This window comes from Silurus meridionalis, chromosome 4 (assembly GCF_014805685.1).
Source record: "Silurus meridionalis isolate SWU-2019-XX chromosome 4, ASM1480568v1, whole genome shotgun sequence".
NCBI classification, from domain to species: domain Eukaryota; kingdom Metazoa; phylum Chordata; class Actinopteri; order Siluriformes; family Siluridae; genus Silurus; species Silurus meridionalis.
The window spans coordinates 17,546,457-17,566,221 of NC_060887.1; the positions used below are offsets into that span (position 1 = coordinate 17,546,457).

At 37.0% G+C, this 19,765-nt stretch overlaps 1 protein-coding gene across 1 annotated transcript in view; it reads right to left on the reverse strand.

Annotated features, from left to right (window-relative positions):
- Nucleotides 1-56: 56 nt before the first annotated feature.
- chn2 (chimerin 2) overlaps nt 57-19,765 on the reverse strand; it is a 35,448-nt gene continuing 15,739 nt past the window's right edge. The window contains 12 exon segments of the mRNA XM_046846202.1: nt 57-1,272; nt 1,661-1,766; nt 2,013-2,150; nt 2,290-2,367; nt 2,649-2,822; nt 4,326-4,410; nt 5,473-5,559; nt 13,606-13,876; nt 15,745-15,760; nt 15,763-15,857; nt 17,021-17,052; nt 17,868-17,923. Coding sequence (XP_046702158.1) covers nt 1,101-1,272; nt 1,661-1,766; nt 2,013-2,150; nt 2,290-2,367; nt 2,649-2,822; nt 4,326-4,410; nt 5,473-5,559; nt 13,606-13,876; nt 15,745-15,760; nt 15,763-15,857; nt 17,021-17,052; nt 17,868-17,923 — 1,310 coding nt within the window. The 3' untranslated portion in view covers nt 57-1,100.

Below are 19,765 nucleotides of genomic sequence, written 5' to 3' on the forward strand. Positions count from 1 at the left end.
TTGAAAGAGAGGGAGAGAGAGAGAGCAAAAGAGAACACAAATCAAAAATTGTTAAATCAGATTCATGTCATTTAATAAAATTGATAAATTACAATCATAATTACATCCTGCACAGAAAATATTTTTTTAATAAAACATTTTTTTAGAAAGTTCTCATATCAAATGAGATTCATCATACAGAGACATATGCAATCAGAAAGGGACGATTATTTCTTTCATAAACGGCCTGATTATGAGGTATGGCACCATCCACTGCTTTCGTCCGTGTGCGCTGGCTCACATGTCTACGTCACAGTTTTGAGATGGTCGAAATGCTCCTCATCAGTATCAGACCAGTGTCATTTACAGCATCAAGCCAGGATTACACACACACACACACACACACACACACACACACACACACACACACACACACACACACACACACACACACACACACACGTACAACAGAACCCCACCGAATTTCATCATCAAAGAAAATGTACGAAGATGACATTTAAAATGATCAACACCAGATTCAGAAAAAAACACAGTTTAAACTATTTACAATAAAAGTGCTTCATATTGGGTCTTGTCATTGTAAAACACATTACACATGTGTACATACAGTATACACACCACAAAGAATGAACAACTTTTCTTTTCAACCCATAGTGAAACATCTGTTATCAGTGCAACCATGGAACCATTAGTCATGTACCATGGGGGTTGTTTAGATTATTTGGCATCTGGGGAAACAGTATTTTTTTTTTACAATTATATACTGTAACATACAAACTAATTTGAATATATACAAAAACTATTGATTTTTTTTTTCCGTCTCATGAATTGCTCTGCATCAGATCTTATTAAATAAGAATTTGCATTAAAAACATATGAAAGCACTCATTCTAGACCATGACAGCAATCAAGTCTAAGATCAGGCTTACAGTAGTGCCCATTTCCACTGATCTTATAATCTAGTATTGGTGATTAAGGATATGTTACACAAAATGTACATTGTAAGCCAGTTAAATCTCCTAGTAAAATAAGATCTTTACATTGAAAGAATGTCTACCATCCACTTCCTCATGGTAGCAAAATCTTTACAGTTCATGGCTTTAAAAGAGAATATCTTCATGCTCAATCAACAGCTGAACAATCAGTTTCTGGTGCCTCATGTCGTTGAGGGTGGCTAGTGTGTTCTGGTCCGGAGGCTGCATCAAAGTTGGCCCGAAGACGATTCCAAGATTCTCAGCATTCATGAGATTCTCTTTTTCATACATAGTGACTCTAATGAAAAAGAAAACATAGATTATCCTAGAACACGTCATAACTACAATTCTCCAACAGCAGTTTTTTAAGAGGGACTATCAGGTGCTTAATAGTTAGATCCGGACACCTTTAAAGCATTTAAGAGGATACCATTGAAAGACATGTATGCATGACAGTATGTTGGAATACAATACAAATATGATTTAATAACATACAAAATAAAGAGTTCAGCTGAAATATAGTAGCGCTGAGAGCAGGTGAAAAGACAAATATTGCTATTACACAAGTCCACTGGCTACGACAATAAAAAAAAAAGAAGCCTTTAAGGAAAAAACTAAAAAAGTTGTCACACAGCACCATGTGAGCAGATCGGAGCTAAACCTCACAGCAGCAAGATGGTGCTCACCTTTTTAGATGAGTCATCAGATAGCGAAGAGTCTCGTAATGTGCAGGAGGAAGCTGTAGCAGGCCATCGTGGATCGCTTCTAGCCTGGTGTCAGGGTCGTTTATTTCTATACAAAAGCATGTGATGTAAACTTCTGCACTACTTCTGTCATTTTATTTTTCTCTTCTTCTTCATTCAAGTGCATTTCAACAAATCTTTCAATACACAGCATTACGATTTATCCCAATACTGAACCAATTATATATTTAATATTAGGCATAATATATATATGAATGATAGCAGTTTTGTCTTAAATTTGTTTACAGTCTATTTAGTATTTAGGCAATTTATTTATTTTCCTAGTAGTGCTTACTGGCTGCCTGGATGAATTTGGAGTAAACGTTGTACGTGATGACAGGGATTGGCAGATCTCTCAGATAGAGTTTCAAAGCTCCTGTGATGGTGTTGATGTCTGGATATGCAGTAGCACTGATATCTGCCTTCTCACCATCTGGGGAGGGCAAAAGAAAGTGTGTTTCACAGAAACAGCTTTGCTAAATTCAGCCCATCAAGTCTTGCAGCTTTCAAATTTAGATACCAATGCGAATATTAGGGCTATTATAAACTTTTATAACTTTTTGCTCACCCACCTCTGTCAAAGGCCAGCCTCACATCGTCTATATGTTCTGTAAAACCAGAGACTCTGTAGAGGCCTTCTGACTTCAGTCCTAAACAAGGGGGAAAAAACTAAACCTTACCATTAATCCAATTTAATTTGGAATACACGTTTACTTGCATGTGAAAACCACACTAGTGCACGGATCGATTAAATGAAGTTTAAAGGAACACAACTTGTGAAGGACTATTCTTCTAATTGCTAAATATTCAGAATGGTATTATAGTATATCCAAGTGAAAAGAAAACAAAAAGTATGACTCAGTATCCAAGCATCCTGAAGGTGAGGCACGCTCAGACGTGCTGTTAAAATAAAAGACATGGACGTCAGTACCTCTGTGCTCTATTTCTCTGATGCACATGTCCACCACCATAGGCCGTGGTGTATTGTGGGCTTTAACCAGCGTGGTGAGGTCACAGCTAAAAACCTTCTTGATGCGCCGCAGGTCTGGCTGGCAGTCGCTGGGCACCAGCTTTGAGCATTGCTTATGTACATTCAGTCCACAGTCTGCAAAGGGTCAGAGGTGAAAAGGTCATGAGAATGTCACCAAGCAGTCTCCAGTGAATGACAATGGGGGATTGAACACAGGGTGTTTAAGAGTGTGTGTGTGTGTGTGTGTGTGTGTATGTAACCTTATTGGTAAAAAAGGTGACTGTGTGAATGGTGTCCAAACATGTGTGCTAGCACGGGACTGTGAATGACGTACGTTTGTAAACATTATTATGTTCTTATGCGCACATGCTAAATGACTGGGCGTGATCCCGTGTGAAGCTGTACCTGTAAATGGGTGTGTTGACTGTGTGCTCAGTCTAAAATTCTAGAACACTAGCTCAATATGCATGCATGTCTGTCCTTCTGTCTATATTTCTTCCAGAGCAGCCGATCCATCACTGCCACTGAGGAGCAGGAGCAAAACAAAAGCTTTCTCTCTTCTCCAATTTGCTCAATACAGTTCTGCGCCTCACCATATCTGATGGCAAGAAATCTTGCCTGTGGCTCAGGCACTGACAAGAACAGCTCTTGTGTGAAGATAAAAGTTATGGTAAAAAACCTCTGAAAACCACTCGCTGTATCAAAACCCGTACAAAAGCCTTGTGACTAGACACTTTTGGGAACAGATTATGCTACGGAGAATTAACTCAACAGCATACTAACAAGCCTTTATAATTACAAGAGCATATGAATATGGTTTTGCAGCATTCTTTCATAGTTTAAGCAACAAACTGTGCACTATATGTCTCATATTTTACATTATATATCTTTTATATTATATATCTGTGCAGCTAAACTATGCTGGAAAAGGTTTGGGATAGAATTTGCTTTGAGATTGTATGTTTTTTGGTGGTAATGTGCACAATTTTATATCTTGGCATTACAGTATATACAAAAAGATCTGACTGTCATTAAACAAAATTTCATTTTAGAAAAAAATTTAATAAAAATGCAGCTTTTCATTTAAAACCATACAGAGCCTTTTGGTTACCGAGGTTATGCAACTCACTGTTAAGATGAGATTTAGGTGTAGCATAACATTAATAGTCAGTGGAATGTCATCACAAGAATAGCAAGTCAAACAGATACAGTATGTGTGTGGATTGCGAATCGCAACAGTTTTTATTGTGCATCGAAACAGTTCTGTTTCTGTCTTTGTACGACACATGGGTGTGTTGCTCAGACGTCTGTCTTCGACACACAGCGTACATGCCACTATAAATAGTTCCAAGTAAACTGTAGGAAGAACTGGTTTAAACCAGGTGTCGTTCAGGAATGTGATACATCCACATTGCATTGGCATGGCTACAGCTTTGATTTGCAAGTGACAAGCCTACTGTCTCTGTTTAGGGCTGAGTCAGTGGACACACCGCAAGCTGCCATAATTAACACAAGATTTCATTATTCAGAGCCCAGTCTGCTATTTCTTTGGTCACAATTTGATGGGAAAGATTTGCTTTAAAAGTCTGTAAAAGTCAGTCATTTGTGCTGCATGTTAAGGTAAATGGCAAGTGTTACCTGAGCAGCGAACACCCTGGGCAATGAGACCCCACATGAAGTTAGCACAGTATTCGCACCAGTGTGGGCCTCTGAAGGTGTGTATCTATGCAGCAGAAGGCAGAGAAGACAGTTAGATAGTTACTTTTATTGTCCACAAAGTGTCTTTGGCTTCAGCATGCAATACAAACAAGGACATCAAATAATAACCTAATAATATTTACTAACTATTAAGAGCTTTATCCTGCTGTATGTGAGAGAAATACACCCTAGATGGGACTCCATGACAATGCAAAGCACTGTACTTTCGCACATTTATTTACACATTGGGTTGGGGACAGTTTAACATACAACTGCCTTCTGGCATGACTTTATTTTGGAAGCTGCAGGTAACTGGAAAACATGAAGTACACCCATATGGACATGGTGAGGGCAAACAAAGCTTTATACTGCATCATCTTGTTGCCTGTAGCCATTCAGATTTTAATAAATTTATAAAACATTCAAGGAAAATGAAAGCATCTACTTCGAGCTATAGAAATAGACTTGACTATCTAGCTGCGTGTTTAAAAAAACATTAAGAGGTCCAAATTACTTACATGTGACTTTGAATCTGTTCTCTTAGAATCGGTTTCTATTTCTAAAGGAATTTTTGCAGTAAAGACACAAGTCATACCAACCCCAAAACAAGCACAACTGATATACTGTAAATAAAGTCATTCAGATCAATTCTAATACATTTTGTGCCTCGATTATCCTAATAATTAATTAATAATTTTGCTTCTCCTTACTATTGTGGAATGAATATATGAGTATAATATAAGGGAGTGTCAGGAATAGCATAATAAAACCTGTGTCTGCCCTTCAGATTTGCTAGTAACAACATGAAATGACATTTCATCATTTCAAGATGTTCCTCCTCCTCCTCCGGTTTACTCTTAGTAGATAATTCTCTTAGACACAAAACGGCGAGTGCACTAGCGATCCACCAAAGCACAAGAGTTATTGAGCTGAGAAATCAATTCCTATTAATCAATCCTGCTGTTAATTGGTTCTCCAATTGGGTGTAGTACAGGATGTGATCATTCATCGACCACAGTCGTAAAGTTTACCTTAAAAATGTGCAATATCCTCAATATCTACAGCCATGCATTTACTTAGTGCTTACCTTAAAATTATGGACCTTTTCATAGTTGCATTGCTTCTCTGACCCATCCTTCAGAGCACTGCGTCTGCCCAGCGGTGAGTTGGAGATCTGTGAACATGCCAAGAACTTTATTGGCTTCCAGAGCAGTGTGTCTTTAACCCCTAGCCTCAGCCCATACGCTAGAGCTAGTAACTCCTGGCGCTTTCGCTCCTGTCTCCTAACTCGAAGAGGAGCCAGGTCACTCCGAGTTGGCTCCCACTGAGCCTGCATCTCCTCTGGGGAGAAGATGTGGTGGTGGACAAGGCTGTAGTGAGAAGTATCAAGGAAATGCCTGCTTTAGCTCCGAATGCAAACTGAGCTTGATGGACTTCATGGTGAGGATTAAGATAGAAAGAGGGAGGAGGTCTGCCTTGGGGGCCGGAGTGTGCCTAACACAATAGGAGTCATTCAGGGCTGCCAAAGAAGGGCAAAAAAGAGGGAGGGAAAGGGTAGTGTATGAAGGATTGGAAAGGGGGAAGCAGAAGAGCTTAGTGTGGCTCAGCAGCTCTCAATTGCGGGATCGATTGAATCCAGACTGTGTGTTCTGTAAGAGGCGAATATCTGTTCAAGCACTGTGCTCCTGACCACACGTTTCCACTCTGCTTCCCTCAAACACTGGCCATCCCTCATAGCACAGAAAACAAAGAGCCACACTTCTCCAACATAGAGGCCAAAAGCAATAACAATTTTAGAAGATTATAGTATAGTCATAGTGCTGAGCAATTCTTTTTATTTCCCTCTCTGCCAATCAACTCTTCCTTATCAGTCTCTACCCACACATGCCCAGCCAGTCCAGATGATCTGCTTGTGACTGAACCAGATAACAGACAATCACATTACACTCTCTTTACAATGTAATCTGCTAGTTCTTAAAATCCTAGTCTTGCTTTGGGCCTAGGTTGGCTGATGCACAATACTTCTCCAGGGAACCATTTTAAAGGCCAGCAGCAGAATGCACGCCTCACATGCAGTGTCCCACATAACCACAAAGTGGGTGTTAGACTAGACAGAAACAAAAACTAAGAAACTAGCAGAGACAGACACTAAAGGGCATGCTTCTCAGTATTTGTATATGATGTTTGGGGCTGTGGTTTTCAGTGTAATCATTTATACACACAGCGCTAATCTCAGTAGAATGAGAGGAACCCGTTCCAGATGATAGCACAGCGATTCTTAACAAAGATAAACAGATATGCCAGAAATGTTTAAAGAGGGCATTTTCCTATATGGGTGTAAACAAACAACCAAAGATAAGCAAATTTTTAGCATAGCACTGTTTGGTGACAAAGCTGGCCTTAGAGACTACTGCTACTGACCTCTTTGGTCTGACCTAAAAGCCTGGGGGTGAGGGTGGAGGGTTCTAGAACAGGTGGAACCACCTATAGGGAACACAGCATAGCTCTTAATCAGCAAACAGACATAACTTATATGCAGAAACGATAGGACACATTCAAAGCTCAGCTGAGTCACACAGTATTTGTGATGGCACACATTGATTCTGACATAAGCTACATATACTGTAGCTTATACGGTTTCTCTTTTACATGCATCTAAATGAATGTAAGATTTTATTATTTCTCTGGTTAATTCTGGTTGGTTTTTGGATAAGCATTCAAAAAGTCACAGAAGCCTCCCAACAACAAAGAGGTATTCTCAAAATAATGTGAAACAAGGAAGTTTTTGGAAAAAAACAAACAAAAACACAGACATTTAGCTTTACTGTAACCATGACAGTATTTGGGTTAATTCCAAAATCTAATCAGTTTATATACTGGTTATGAAACCAAAAAGGTAACCACTCATTCTTGAGCCATCAAACATCTGTGAACATAAAGTTGTAGGTATAACCTATGGATAACAAACAAAGTAGAAAAATTATGTGACATCTGCTAGTTACACTTGACAATTTTATTTAAACCCTATAAACATTCAACCACTTGTCTGTGATATATTGCTCTAATGAGAATCCTAGACAGACATTTGGGTAGACACATGCACAGACACACTGCCTGACGAATGGCAAAAATTGTATCTAGGCAAAAAAAAAAAAAAAAAAAAAAAAAAAAGAGGGCGTTGATTTTCTGACCAATAATTTGCACGTAACATCCATGTATGACAAAGAGAGGAAGTAATTCAAAAAATGTATTTCTTGTGCTTAAAAATTATATTTTAGTATTTTTAGGATAAATATGTCCCACAGGAAACTTTTAGGCTTATATTTGTCACAATTTGGCACATTACCTACAGCCATCTTCATTACGTCACATTTGTTAAACTTAACCCAGGAAGAGAAGGGAAATATTGTAATAAAATGTAGCATTTGTATATTATTTTGGTTTCATTTATTTATGGGTTTGTTAAGTACAGGCCTTAAAACTGGTTATAATATATTAATATAGACAGAATTTTGTTTGGCAAAATTTAGTTACAGCAGCATCTGATGGTTTAAAATAAAATAAAAAAACATTTCTCAAAATGATCACAACAAAGTAAGGAAAAAATAAGTAAAAGAAGAGAAATAAGGGGAAGGTTGTGTATAGTGTATGTATACAGTAAACCTAGATTCACAATGACTGACACATTAGCTAAAATAAGCAACTGTTTATTTAATGCACAGTTCTTGCATTGTGTACATGCTATTAATAATAATAATAATAATAATAATAATAATAATAATAATAATAGGCAGGTACACCAACAGCTTTGTCACTGAAATATGCAGAGGACAATGGATGCTGGTCTATCTGTAATTACAGCACTGTTCACTTAAAAACACAATATAATACAGTATGACACTGAACAAACTGCATGTTTGTATTTATACTGGTTTCCTACATTGGAGTAAGATTTCTCTTGAATATGGGTCACCTTATTCCTGTCATAGATGGTGCCTACCTTCAGGGGATTACATTTACATTTGCTGGTTCATGGACTAAAAATATCATCAGTCTAAAAAACCTCTGTTGAGGAGGTAAAAATATACAAAACATTTCAAAGGGCTAATTTAAGTATTTCAGGGACGAGTAGGTCTTTAATCATTGTTTGAAGACTGCCAGTGCTTTTTAAACATTTAAGGGAAGTTCACTCTTCCAACAAGAACACACACACACACACACACACACACACACACACACAAAACAAGTCTTGAAGCCTGCCCTTCTTATACCCTGAGTGATGGTGGGACCAGCTGCTGCTCCATTTTGGGCTTTGAAGGAAAGCATCAGTGTTTTAAATCTGAGACAGGTGGCTACAGGAAGTGAAGAAAATGTAGAAATTTGAGGGTGTGGGAGAATACAGAAATGAGAAAAATACTTTTGAGTTAATACTATTATGATACTGTTCCATAGTACTGATTTAAACTGACAGGTCTTTATACAGTACAGTGCTTTTATCTTCTGTAGTAGCTTTATCTTGGTTATGGCTGAAGTGAACCTGGAATACCAGGGCATATTACAGACCCATATTTACACACCTAAGAGTAATTTTGATGACCAAACCATCTATTGGTAAACTTAAACTGAACACTGGTAGAAAACCAGAGAACCTGGAGTGAGAACATGTAAACCATTGGGTTCAGGATCAAAACTGGGGCACTGGATCTATGAGGAGGCACTGCTACTGAATTTCATGCGTTTTCTTTTCTTTTCTCTTACAAGAGCATTTAGCTTAAATCCTTCTTAGCCGTGGCAACGCTGCAGTGGCCCGAAGTCTATTTTGGGAACACTGGATGTGAAGCAAAAATACTTCTAGAATGAGATGTCATTTCATCACAGGGCACCATGCACACAAAACCACACACTCATTCACACGTATGGGATAATTTACCTTACCTAGTTCACATATTGGCATGTTATTGGGAGGTGGGAGGAACGGCAAAGCCCAGAGGAAAACCACAGAGACAGTAACCCAAGCTCAAGATCAAAAAGTCAGCACTGTGCCACCCAGGTTTAAATCTACTTTATAATAAAAAAATAAAAAGAATCCTTGTTCAGTGAAATGACAAAAAAGCTTCTGAGATGTGTTCAGTTTAAAATTGGCCTTAAGGGAAAAAGAGAAGACTTTCTGTCTCTGAGCACATTTCCTTTTGTCTCTAAATGAACATTAAGAGAAGAAATGGCTGAACAGTGAGGGACAAAGGGAACTAGTCGCCTTTCAGAAATGAGTCCATTCTCTTTAGTCACGATACAGAGACAAAACACAGCAGCTGAGTACATGAAGAAAACCAGGGCATTGTGGAATAAAGTAATACACAAGTGGTTCAATGTTGGCCGTAGAGAGACACAGAAAAATAGTATTTCACAAACAATATAGTAACAGTGCAGCTTAGAAATCCAGTATGTCTTTATAATCTCTAAAGTCATTGCTTGGAAGTCAGAAAACATGCAATCATTGTCATCTTTATATGTAAGGGTTTGAACAAATAGTGACATGTGCAAAGATACCATGCACCTATTATACAAGCTATAATAATAAAGTAAATAATACTTGAAGTAAATAATAAATCTAAATAATATTTAGGATTGCTTATTGAGATTAGATGAACAGCAAACATCTCCTAGATCTGTCATTTTAGGATTATAATTTAAACAGACATATACATTTCTGAGAACAGGAAAACCGCAGCAGGACTCATTTAAACTATGATTCATTATGCGGAAACATGCATTGCAGCATAAGCCTAAGTTTTATGAAAGACCTCATCCATCAAAACAGGTCATTAATCAGCTACTCAGAAATGCAGAGTGGTTTGATAAATGAATCTCATCATGTTTGAAGTTGGCTGAAATTTGGCAGACAAATTACCAGAGCAATTATAAGGCCAGAATGTGGACAGCATGTGGCTGAACAGGTAGAGTGAATCAATAAAGCATGAAAAAGTATCATGTATATACCTTAAATATTGAGTGCAGGATATCCTTTTGAGCGTGTCTTAGTCAGCGCTAGCTAGCATGATCCAGGCAGTACAAGCTATGTGTGGTGCCACAACATTAATTGCTAATGCTGAATTATTAGGGTTTTAGTGTAATAAATATTTAGTGTCTACTACTTTGTGTTGAACCTGACGGATCATTTATCTCAGGGGCAGCTCCAGCAACTCTCAGGAATTGGACGATGTTGCTCCGTGTATTATGATAAGATTTTTTTTTTGTTCATAAAAGCTCTTCACATTCATGATCACCTCTGGTGCATGGTTTAGTGACACGCTGTCACACTAAGTAAAACCCAGTTACTATAGCAACTGCTCATGAATAGGTACAGAAAACAGTTGAGCTAAAATGCCAGTATCAAGTCTCATCAGCTGCAAAGGTTAAAATAACTAAGTAATATAATACTTTCCTGCCAGTAGTACCTGAAGGTAAATTACTACCATGAGATCTTTTTTTTATTGTAAATCCATATTCAGATTTCTAAATCCAATTGTTTGTAATGTACATTCAGAATTACACAGTAACATTTAAGTTACAAACTCGCACTGATACCATGTTGTATACTGTAGTGATGAAACTACATGTTCTCATGATACAATCATAGCACATACGGTTCATTTTTATCTTCAGGCCTCTTTATTTAAAGGATCCAGGGCAGAGGAGAAATGTTTTATTCATCAGGCTTAAGGAAATGCTCTAGAGCTGTGCATGTGCTGTGTAAAGAGATTAAAGTGTTGGGTAAACAGCAAACTCAGATTATTCATTGCCTTTCTGCAATTCAGAGGGGAGGAATTTCATTTGAATTTCTCATTTCTCATAGCCAGAGGATGCAATGAAATTGTATTTTACAAGTGCAAACAAGATCCATATTAGCTGCTGCACTATTACACATCAGCAGAAAAAACAATTCCTCTTATAATGAACGTCTGTACATCTGCAAATTCATGGGCCAATTAGTCAAATCATGTGGCAGTAATACAATTTATAAGTCCATGCAGACATATGTCCATATGCAGACATAAGAGCTACAGTTTGCTCATATCAAACAACTGAATGGTTTAAAATGTGATCCCTGTGACTTTGAACATGGCGTGTTTGTTAGTGACTGACAGTATGGTTTGAGTATTTCTGCTGATTTTTTACCCACAAGCTCATGAGTGTCCATACAAAACACTACATTGATGAGACTCAGATAAACTTTTGCGGTCACATAATTGGCTGGTGGATAACTGCAAGTAGGCGTCTAACTGATCCAACCTAAACTATTTCCTATTAAAGTGGCCAGTGGGTGTACATGTGAGAGTAATTGCTTGTAGACCCATCAAAAACTGGAGTTCATTTTCACTCTACTTTTCAAACAGGATAAAAGCTTGTGTTGTTTATGTCTGTTTTGTTCACTGTTGATGTACAAGAAGCATGAGAAAGCCTGTGTCACCACAAAACTCTCAGTTGAGCTGTTGAAATTGCAGCCTGCTTTTGTTTTGCTCCTTCTCTCTCTCTCAATAAAACATCACAGCTAAAATAAGTAACACATCATGCTATATTTATTTATGATTGAGCTTCCATAACTCAATCCACATCTCTAATAGTGTTTAAGCACCGACTGTAACGACTGAATCCATCTACAGTACATACAGTAAATAGTTTAGAACCATAATTCCCCAATGTGGGCTCTGAAATACCCAAAAGTTCAGTATGTACCAGTCCATCACATGACTTCTTGCTAAGCTCCTTTCTCTGCTTGAAGTCACCTGATTACTAATGACACTCTCTCACACCTTTTTTTTATTTATTTTTTTATTAAACTTACCCTAACCCTAACCCTTTAAATAACCAGGTGTTACTTTGCACATTCTCACCTAAAACCACTCCAACCAAGCCTTAGTTATCTGTCTAGTTTGTTTAATGTTTTGACTGTAGCCTGCTCCATTGGTACTGAGCAAAGCACAATATTATAATAATTAAAATGCAGTAATGTAACTCACAAACCATTATCAATCATATTTATTATTATGTTCCAGTTTGTACGTGTATTTGACTGCTCACACTAAATGGTTTTAATGCAAACCTCAATAATTTAAATAATCAGATTATAAATAAGGAATCTAATGACAACTTTAATGCGAATGTTCTCAGTGAGTTCATGTCAGAACATAAACAGCTCTAATTACATATAATGAGCCTAATAATTTAGTAGTTGGAATGAGTTTAAAACTATACCTGTGTTTAAAAAGCCTGTTTAGGAATTGCAGGATTTAGATTTTCCATATTATAAAAGTATTTGCGGACTTGATTTGGAGCTGAGAATGATTTAGTTAAATTTCTCATCTACAAAGCAAGCACAATCCTATTAAACTGTTTATTTTCTTGCCCCCTAGTGGCCACTTGAAAGATACAGCAAACTAAACCCAGCACTGGCTGAAAACTCCATAATCTATAAAAGCACGCAAGCTTTTCCTTGTGTACCATCTTCATTATTAACATTCTGCTGTTCAATAGACCATGGACCAATGTCAGTGGAGATCCAGTGATGTGTGATGAAGTTCAGATTCTGTAATCTGACAGCTTTTGCTTGTACACACCATATATAATTTTTGTAAGAGAAAATAAGTTTTCTATAGTTTATTTCAAACAATCATGTCTAATAATGATTTTGAAACTGATTGCACAGAAACAAGTGCCTTTAAAGTAAATGCGAAATTTAGGATGTTGTTCACAAGTGTCTGTCAACACATCTGTCTTAGACTGAAGTCTGAGAGAAGTTAGAGACAGTAGCATTATTGACACCATTATCTTTTATCAAAGTTGCTGAAAGGAAACTCCATTACACTCTTTAAATGTCATTTTACACCACCACACCACCCCAAACGCTTGTTCTCCTGCCATATAACATTCACAGCAGGTAAATTTGTGGAAAACTACAAAAATAGTAGTGTATAACAGAAGGGTTATCTGGGAAAAATCTGCACTGAACTGGCAGTATGCAGGGGTGCCAATATATATGATTTTTTTTTTTTATAATAAATATACCTGAATCAACATTTTTATCTGAATCAATGTTATTTTGTGTATATTTTACCTAATTAATCAAATTAATCAAATTTTCTCATTACCTTTTCTCTTGTTTTACTAAGGGTGCCAGTAATTATGGAGGTCACTGTACATACAGTGACAGGAGAAATCTCACCTTCTCATCCTGTTGGAAGGTGACTTTTTTAGTCTCAGACCGCACTCGGCTCAGGCGCTGGCACATCTTGTCTCTCAATAATGCAGTATAGCCCACATGCTGATAAATGGGGTTGGTGGTCATCTTGGCAATGTACTCAGCTGCTTTGGTCTCGATGTACAGGGTTATGAGACCATCTGTGACCAGATCATGCACCGACTCAAACCGCTTCTCTCCCACAAAGTGCTTGCCATCGTAGAAAAGCCGGTAGTTTAGAGTCTGGCCGCCGAACCTGAGAAAAAAAGAGGAAGAAAAATGTGAATAAATGATCATTATTTTGTCTAAGAACTTTTTTTTACATACAGTACTTTACATTTTTCTGTACTGACACAACAGTAACAAAAAACAACATATACTTAAACATACTAATAATTTAAATTTAAATGTATTTTATAGAGCGTATTACTTAAAAACAATGACCAAAAAAAACTCTATGTGATATTAATCCACTGTTATAACTTGGGATAGAACTATATAAGATCGGCTTTAAAAAGACATCATCTTTTACCGTTTTATTGCTACAGTTATTATTTATCATTAACATTTCATATTACACAGAAAAACTACACAGTGATGAGAAATAAGTATTCAGACTTTTTTACTTTGCACCTAACAAATAAACATGAACTAAAAGTAGGTCTTTAAATGTTTAAAAAAAATTAATTGATAGAGATGTTAACATCCCATAATAATAAATTGTATTTTATTTATGAAGCGTTTTAGACACCATGTTTAAACAGAAATTGCATGAGTGCTGTTATACTGGATATCAGCAGTGATTCTGGCTGTGATTCTGCAATAGGCTTTAAACATGCAAGAACGACATGCATGACCATCCAAACTCCAGACTTGAAAGTTTATAGAGGATTTTATAACTGAGTCCATCCAGCCATTGTAAACCTTAGGGTATTAAAGATAATTTCGCAAAGATGAATAAGCCAATATTGGACCACAATGCAGCAGATGGCTAATTACTTATTTGGTCTTAACACTGTAATTGCTAACAAAAAACCGATACTAATTTCTGGTGTCTGAAAACTCTCTCTTCCCAACAGTTTTATAATATATACAAGGTTTGTGCACACCTAAGATGCATACATGCTTTTTAAATATCCAATTGTACATTCAGTCTATATTTGCTGTTAGAATAACCTCCACTCTTCTGGGAAAATGTTTCGACAAGATTTAGACGTATAACTGTGGAGTTTTGTGCTCATTAAGGCCTCAGTAAAGTCTGATGCAGGATAATGAGGACTGGGGAGCAGTCACAGTTTTATTTCATCCCAAAAGTGTTCAGTAGGGTTGAGGTCAAATTCTGTGGCATGCCACTTAAGAATTCCCATATCAACCTTTGCAAACCATAACTTCATGGGGATCGCTTTGTGCACAGGGGCGAGGTCATTCTAGAAGAGGTTTGGGTCTCTGGATTTGTTAAAATAAATTTTTCCTCTTCCCTTCAACTCAAAGACAATCTATACTTTGTGGTAAAGTTTGGGGAAGAACTACATATGGCTGGGAAAGTTATGTGTCCCAATGCTTTTGCCAATATAGTGCATCACCTATAACTATGATAATCTTAAAAAGTAAGAATAAATTATTTTTGGGTCATGTTTATGAACAGGAAGTATTTGTGCAGGCTAAAGTGAACAAAGAAATCAGGCACCAGCCTTATAACCATATTTCTTAATTCATGAAAAATGTCCATCCTTGGCGTAGTGAACTAGCCGGAGGATGAGAGGTGTTTTTAATAAAGGCTTTAAAGCAGTTCTAGAAGCTGCTCTGGATTTGTGCTTAATGCTGTAAAACAGTAAATTCCATGCATGAAAGAGAGTCCATGCAAATTTTACAATTTGGAGTTGATCAAATACAAATAAATACAATAGGTTTACATTAATGTCTTCTTATATGCACTTTCACACATCACCCACTCTCAATAGAGCAAGCAGGATTTCTTGTGTACATTAGAATAATGGTTAAATCACAGCAGGTGCAATTATTAGTGGGTGTAGACTGCATACTGTATGTGGGTGTATACTGTTTACCTCAATGAAAATATGTCTTTGTGTATATGTTCAAGGGTGTGTATGTGGGATCGCATACCTTAAAGCGAGTGTAATGTTCCAGGCTGCCGCTGGCTCTCTCTGATGAGGTAAGCCCCTTCGGCACCACCCAGAAGCTCATCTGCCTGCTCTCTAGAGACCAGCCCGTGAAACCTGCACCAAGAATACCCCAAACGCAATCAATTCTCCTTACGCACGCACTTACTTGAACACACACTTGTTTCATTTTGGTTGAACAGCACTTTGTGTAGAACAGTCACTATTTATGCTTGACAGAGATAAGACATTTGATTGATTTACATGTGATGCACAGGTGGGAGTCACTCAGAATGTACAGACAGTATTTATTACTCAACTCTAGCAAAAGCAGCTCTGCTACCATCTTCCTCCAGTTAAATTCCAACAAAAAAACTAATCTGATCCTAACATTACTGATCATTCACACCTGACATGAAATACAGTGGGGGACAATACAGGCCACTGACCTGACACAGATAAACAGTACACAAAGAGCAAATGTGTGTTTATTCTTTTGTTGGTGCAAGGCGTATCTTTACAATGAATCACACAATAATCACATTGTTGTACACTGATACTCTAAACTGGTTCACAGGATTTACACTAGAAACTGAAAGTTTGTGATCTGGTTGAATCTTTATAAAGTTTATGTGAATGTGAAAATAAAACAGTCATGGCATGCAGCAGGACAAAATGGGCTGTGTTGTTATGCATGAAAGTCATTCATCTCACAGAACTGGTGTGTCATGAAACTATTTGTGGTAAAGATCTAATCTACTCTGAGAATGGCCTTTATTTTGTCTTTTTTAGTCTATCAGTGATAATCATTTTTTCATCACCTTTTTTTCTCATTCAAATAAATTGGGTCAAATGAAATCATTTAACCTCAATCTAGTTTCTATTTGTGATTGCGAATAATCACAGTTAGATATTGATATATATATATTTTTAAAAATACTATCCATGTCTGGAAATTAACTGACTTAAAAAAAATTTTAGACCAAAAAAGCTTGCAAAAATACCATAAAGTCAATAGAACATTGCATGTTCCAATTGCACGCCATCATTTATGATCAAAACGTGAAACAGAATCTAATAGTACTAAAATCATGGTATCCGCCTCCGCATTCTCTCTCTCTCTCTCTCTCTCTCACTCTTATTCATATTTCCCCAGTATTAACACCCACACATGCAGATTCTGCAAGACATCAAATTCTACCTGACATGTCTTGTCTGCTCTCTGCCCGTCAGGCTGGAAAGAAGATAGGGAAAAGTGAAAATAATAAAATTACACTCACTCTCGTCCATAATATTTGGGCCTGCTCTTCATCTGCCAAAAAAAAGAAAGAAAAAACAAAACAGACAGAAAGAGAATAACTAAACTGGTGAAGACAAACAGGTTTATATCTCCCAGTACACACTTTCATAAATTGCCTTTTTAAAAGGCAAGTCTCTACAAATCCAGTGAATGTCAGTTATGACTTAGAATGATAGGCTGGGTGCACAGTATTCACAAGTATTCATTATATCCACTAACATCTACGTTATCATTGCATTTATTGAGTTCTATTCTAGTTTATATATTGTAAAGGTGCCCAAAGGTTCTCCTACAATGGGTCAAAGGAAAATTTCACTTGATTTAGGGCCATGAGCCAAAAATAAATATTGTATTGTACCAATCAGTATATTAATCTGTACATTTCCATAGTCCCCTTTATTTATGATTTATTATAAAAAAAAATAACAATAGAAAACATGACCATGTAATCTGCTTTATTAAAGCAATTACAGTAAATATATGAAGTGAAAGTTATGGTACAATGTGAAAAAAATCCAGTTTATTATACAATGGAATTCAAAGGCAAATAAAGCTATTCAGTGACCTCTAATGGGAGACATGAAGGGTTCTTATTTTTCTTACTTTTTCCAATTGGCATTTTCCCCGCACCCTTTTTTTTCTCGTATGTGGCATGCCCCACAGGCACAAGTTTATCTAGTTTATCCAGATACTGTACAGTATTAACATAGGAATGAAGTGTCCACCAATCTACTATGAGCTCCCTAAGTTACAGGTAGACATTCTCAGAGATGTGATTTATGATCATGATTATGAAGCTAAGTATAAAGGTGTGTGACTTTACTGACCTCCTGTGGACATGTAATTCTTTTTGGTCTGGGCGCCTCCTGCTGTAGCTGGTACACTAGGACACACACATACACACACCTACATTCAGCTTCTATATGCAAACATAAGTTTTTGGACAATTTTCTTTTTCTAAAAAATGCCAATTAATAATCCGTTAGACTGCTTATATTCTACCCGTCGTGACCCATGGTGAAAACACTGTCGGAAACGTTGACTTAATCGCCTTCAACCAATCAAAACACTAATCTGAAATAATTTGAATTCTATCATATTTACATCACCAAGTATAAACCCAGCCCCCGTCTCACATCACTCATGCATTTCAATATTGATCTTTTAAATCAGTAAAGCCTGCACAAAGTACTATCTATAGATATAGAACTTTGGTGTACTACATTTATTAGAAATGTGACTGAAAACAATCACTTGGCATGTTGCAAAATAATGGTGATAATAATTAGAAAGAGTTTAAAACCCGTTCTTTTTTTTGCTCTCCTGTGCCAGTCAGAGTTCTGCCACATTCAACAGCAGCACTGACAGTGAAAATGTTGGCCATCTCTCATGCTCTCTCACACAAATCACAATGGATTGCATGAGAGCGATTAGTTCGGTGCAGAATGCCTTCAGCCACATGCTGCATATTTATTTATTAATCCTCCTTGCTGGAACTATCCGGTACACCAGCATATGCTGTTGGCTCTACAAGGCAAGCAAATGGATATGGATTATGCATGTGCACTTGGGCATGTTGGTAAATTCACTAAAACAAATGAACTGCAGTCAGGAAGCTGATGAATAAGTTAATGATCACCAATGGCAAAAAAAAAAAAACCTAGCAATAAATCAGATTATAAAACTTTAGGTGTTTAGGAGTTTTTGCAGTTCATTTATTTATACAGTATCGCGTACAAAGTGAGACGTCCTATTTTCATATTAACAGTTTTATGGTTTAATTTTCTTTAAAAACAATGTAATTTATATTATGGATTTTTTGTTCTTTTTTTTGTTGGGGGGGACGGGGACTTTAATACATTTTTTTCCTTTGCACTTAATATTGTGCAGATATTTTAATCTTTTATCTATTTTTGTATGTTCTAATTTTTGCACTATACATAGTTTACTATGTTATTATTGCTATTAAGTAACAATGGCATATGACAATATTAGCTGTTGAGAAGGTAAAAACAGCAGCAGATGTCCCGGGTTGCTTGAGGGTGATGTGGGGTAGAAGTGTCCTTGATGACTTCATTCAAAAAAAAAAAAAAAAAAAAAAAAAAAACAGACCCTCCTGGACAGCAATGTGGTCTTCTGAACCTGTGGCATATTTGCCATGTGGGGAGCAGGAAGGCATCCAACTGTGTGCTTTAGTCAGGGACACTCAGGACAAGCAGTGAAGACTGGACAACACCCAGTAAACATGATATGGACATAACCAGACCAGAAATACAACAGCGAGTGTGTAGTGTAGATACGCACGCTACCATGATGGTCTGAAAACAAGAATGAAGAGAGTACGTTAAATACGCCGACCATATTGCAATGTGGTGTCTGCCAACAGGAACGATGGATTCTGACATGGTCATTGATAAGAATGACCAAAATAGCTGCTGGCTATGGGCGCTAGTTTTGATTCGTTAAGTATTTAAATATGGCCATACTGTTTATTATGTCTCAGCTGACTCAAAACACAACATTTCAAGAAGCTTTCTTCGCAGTGCACCCCCTCTCACACGTTAAATTACAGCCAATGTGTTATTATTGAAAGAGTCCCAAAAAAAATGTAACAGAGCAGCATTTCAATACGGTATCCTAAATCAAATAAGCCGATTGATACCAACAATTATAAACAGTCATTGCAGTAACTGACATGCTACAGGCAGGCAACATGATTGAAACA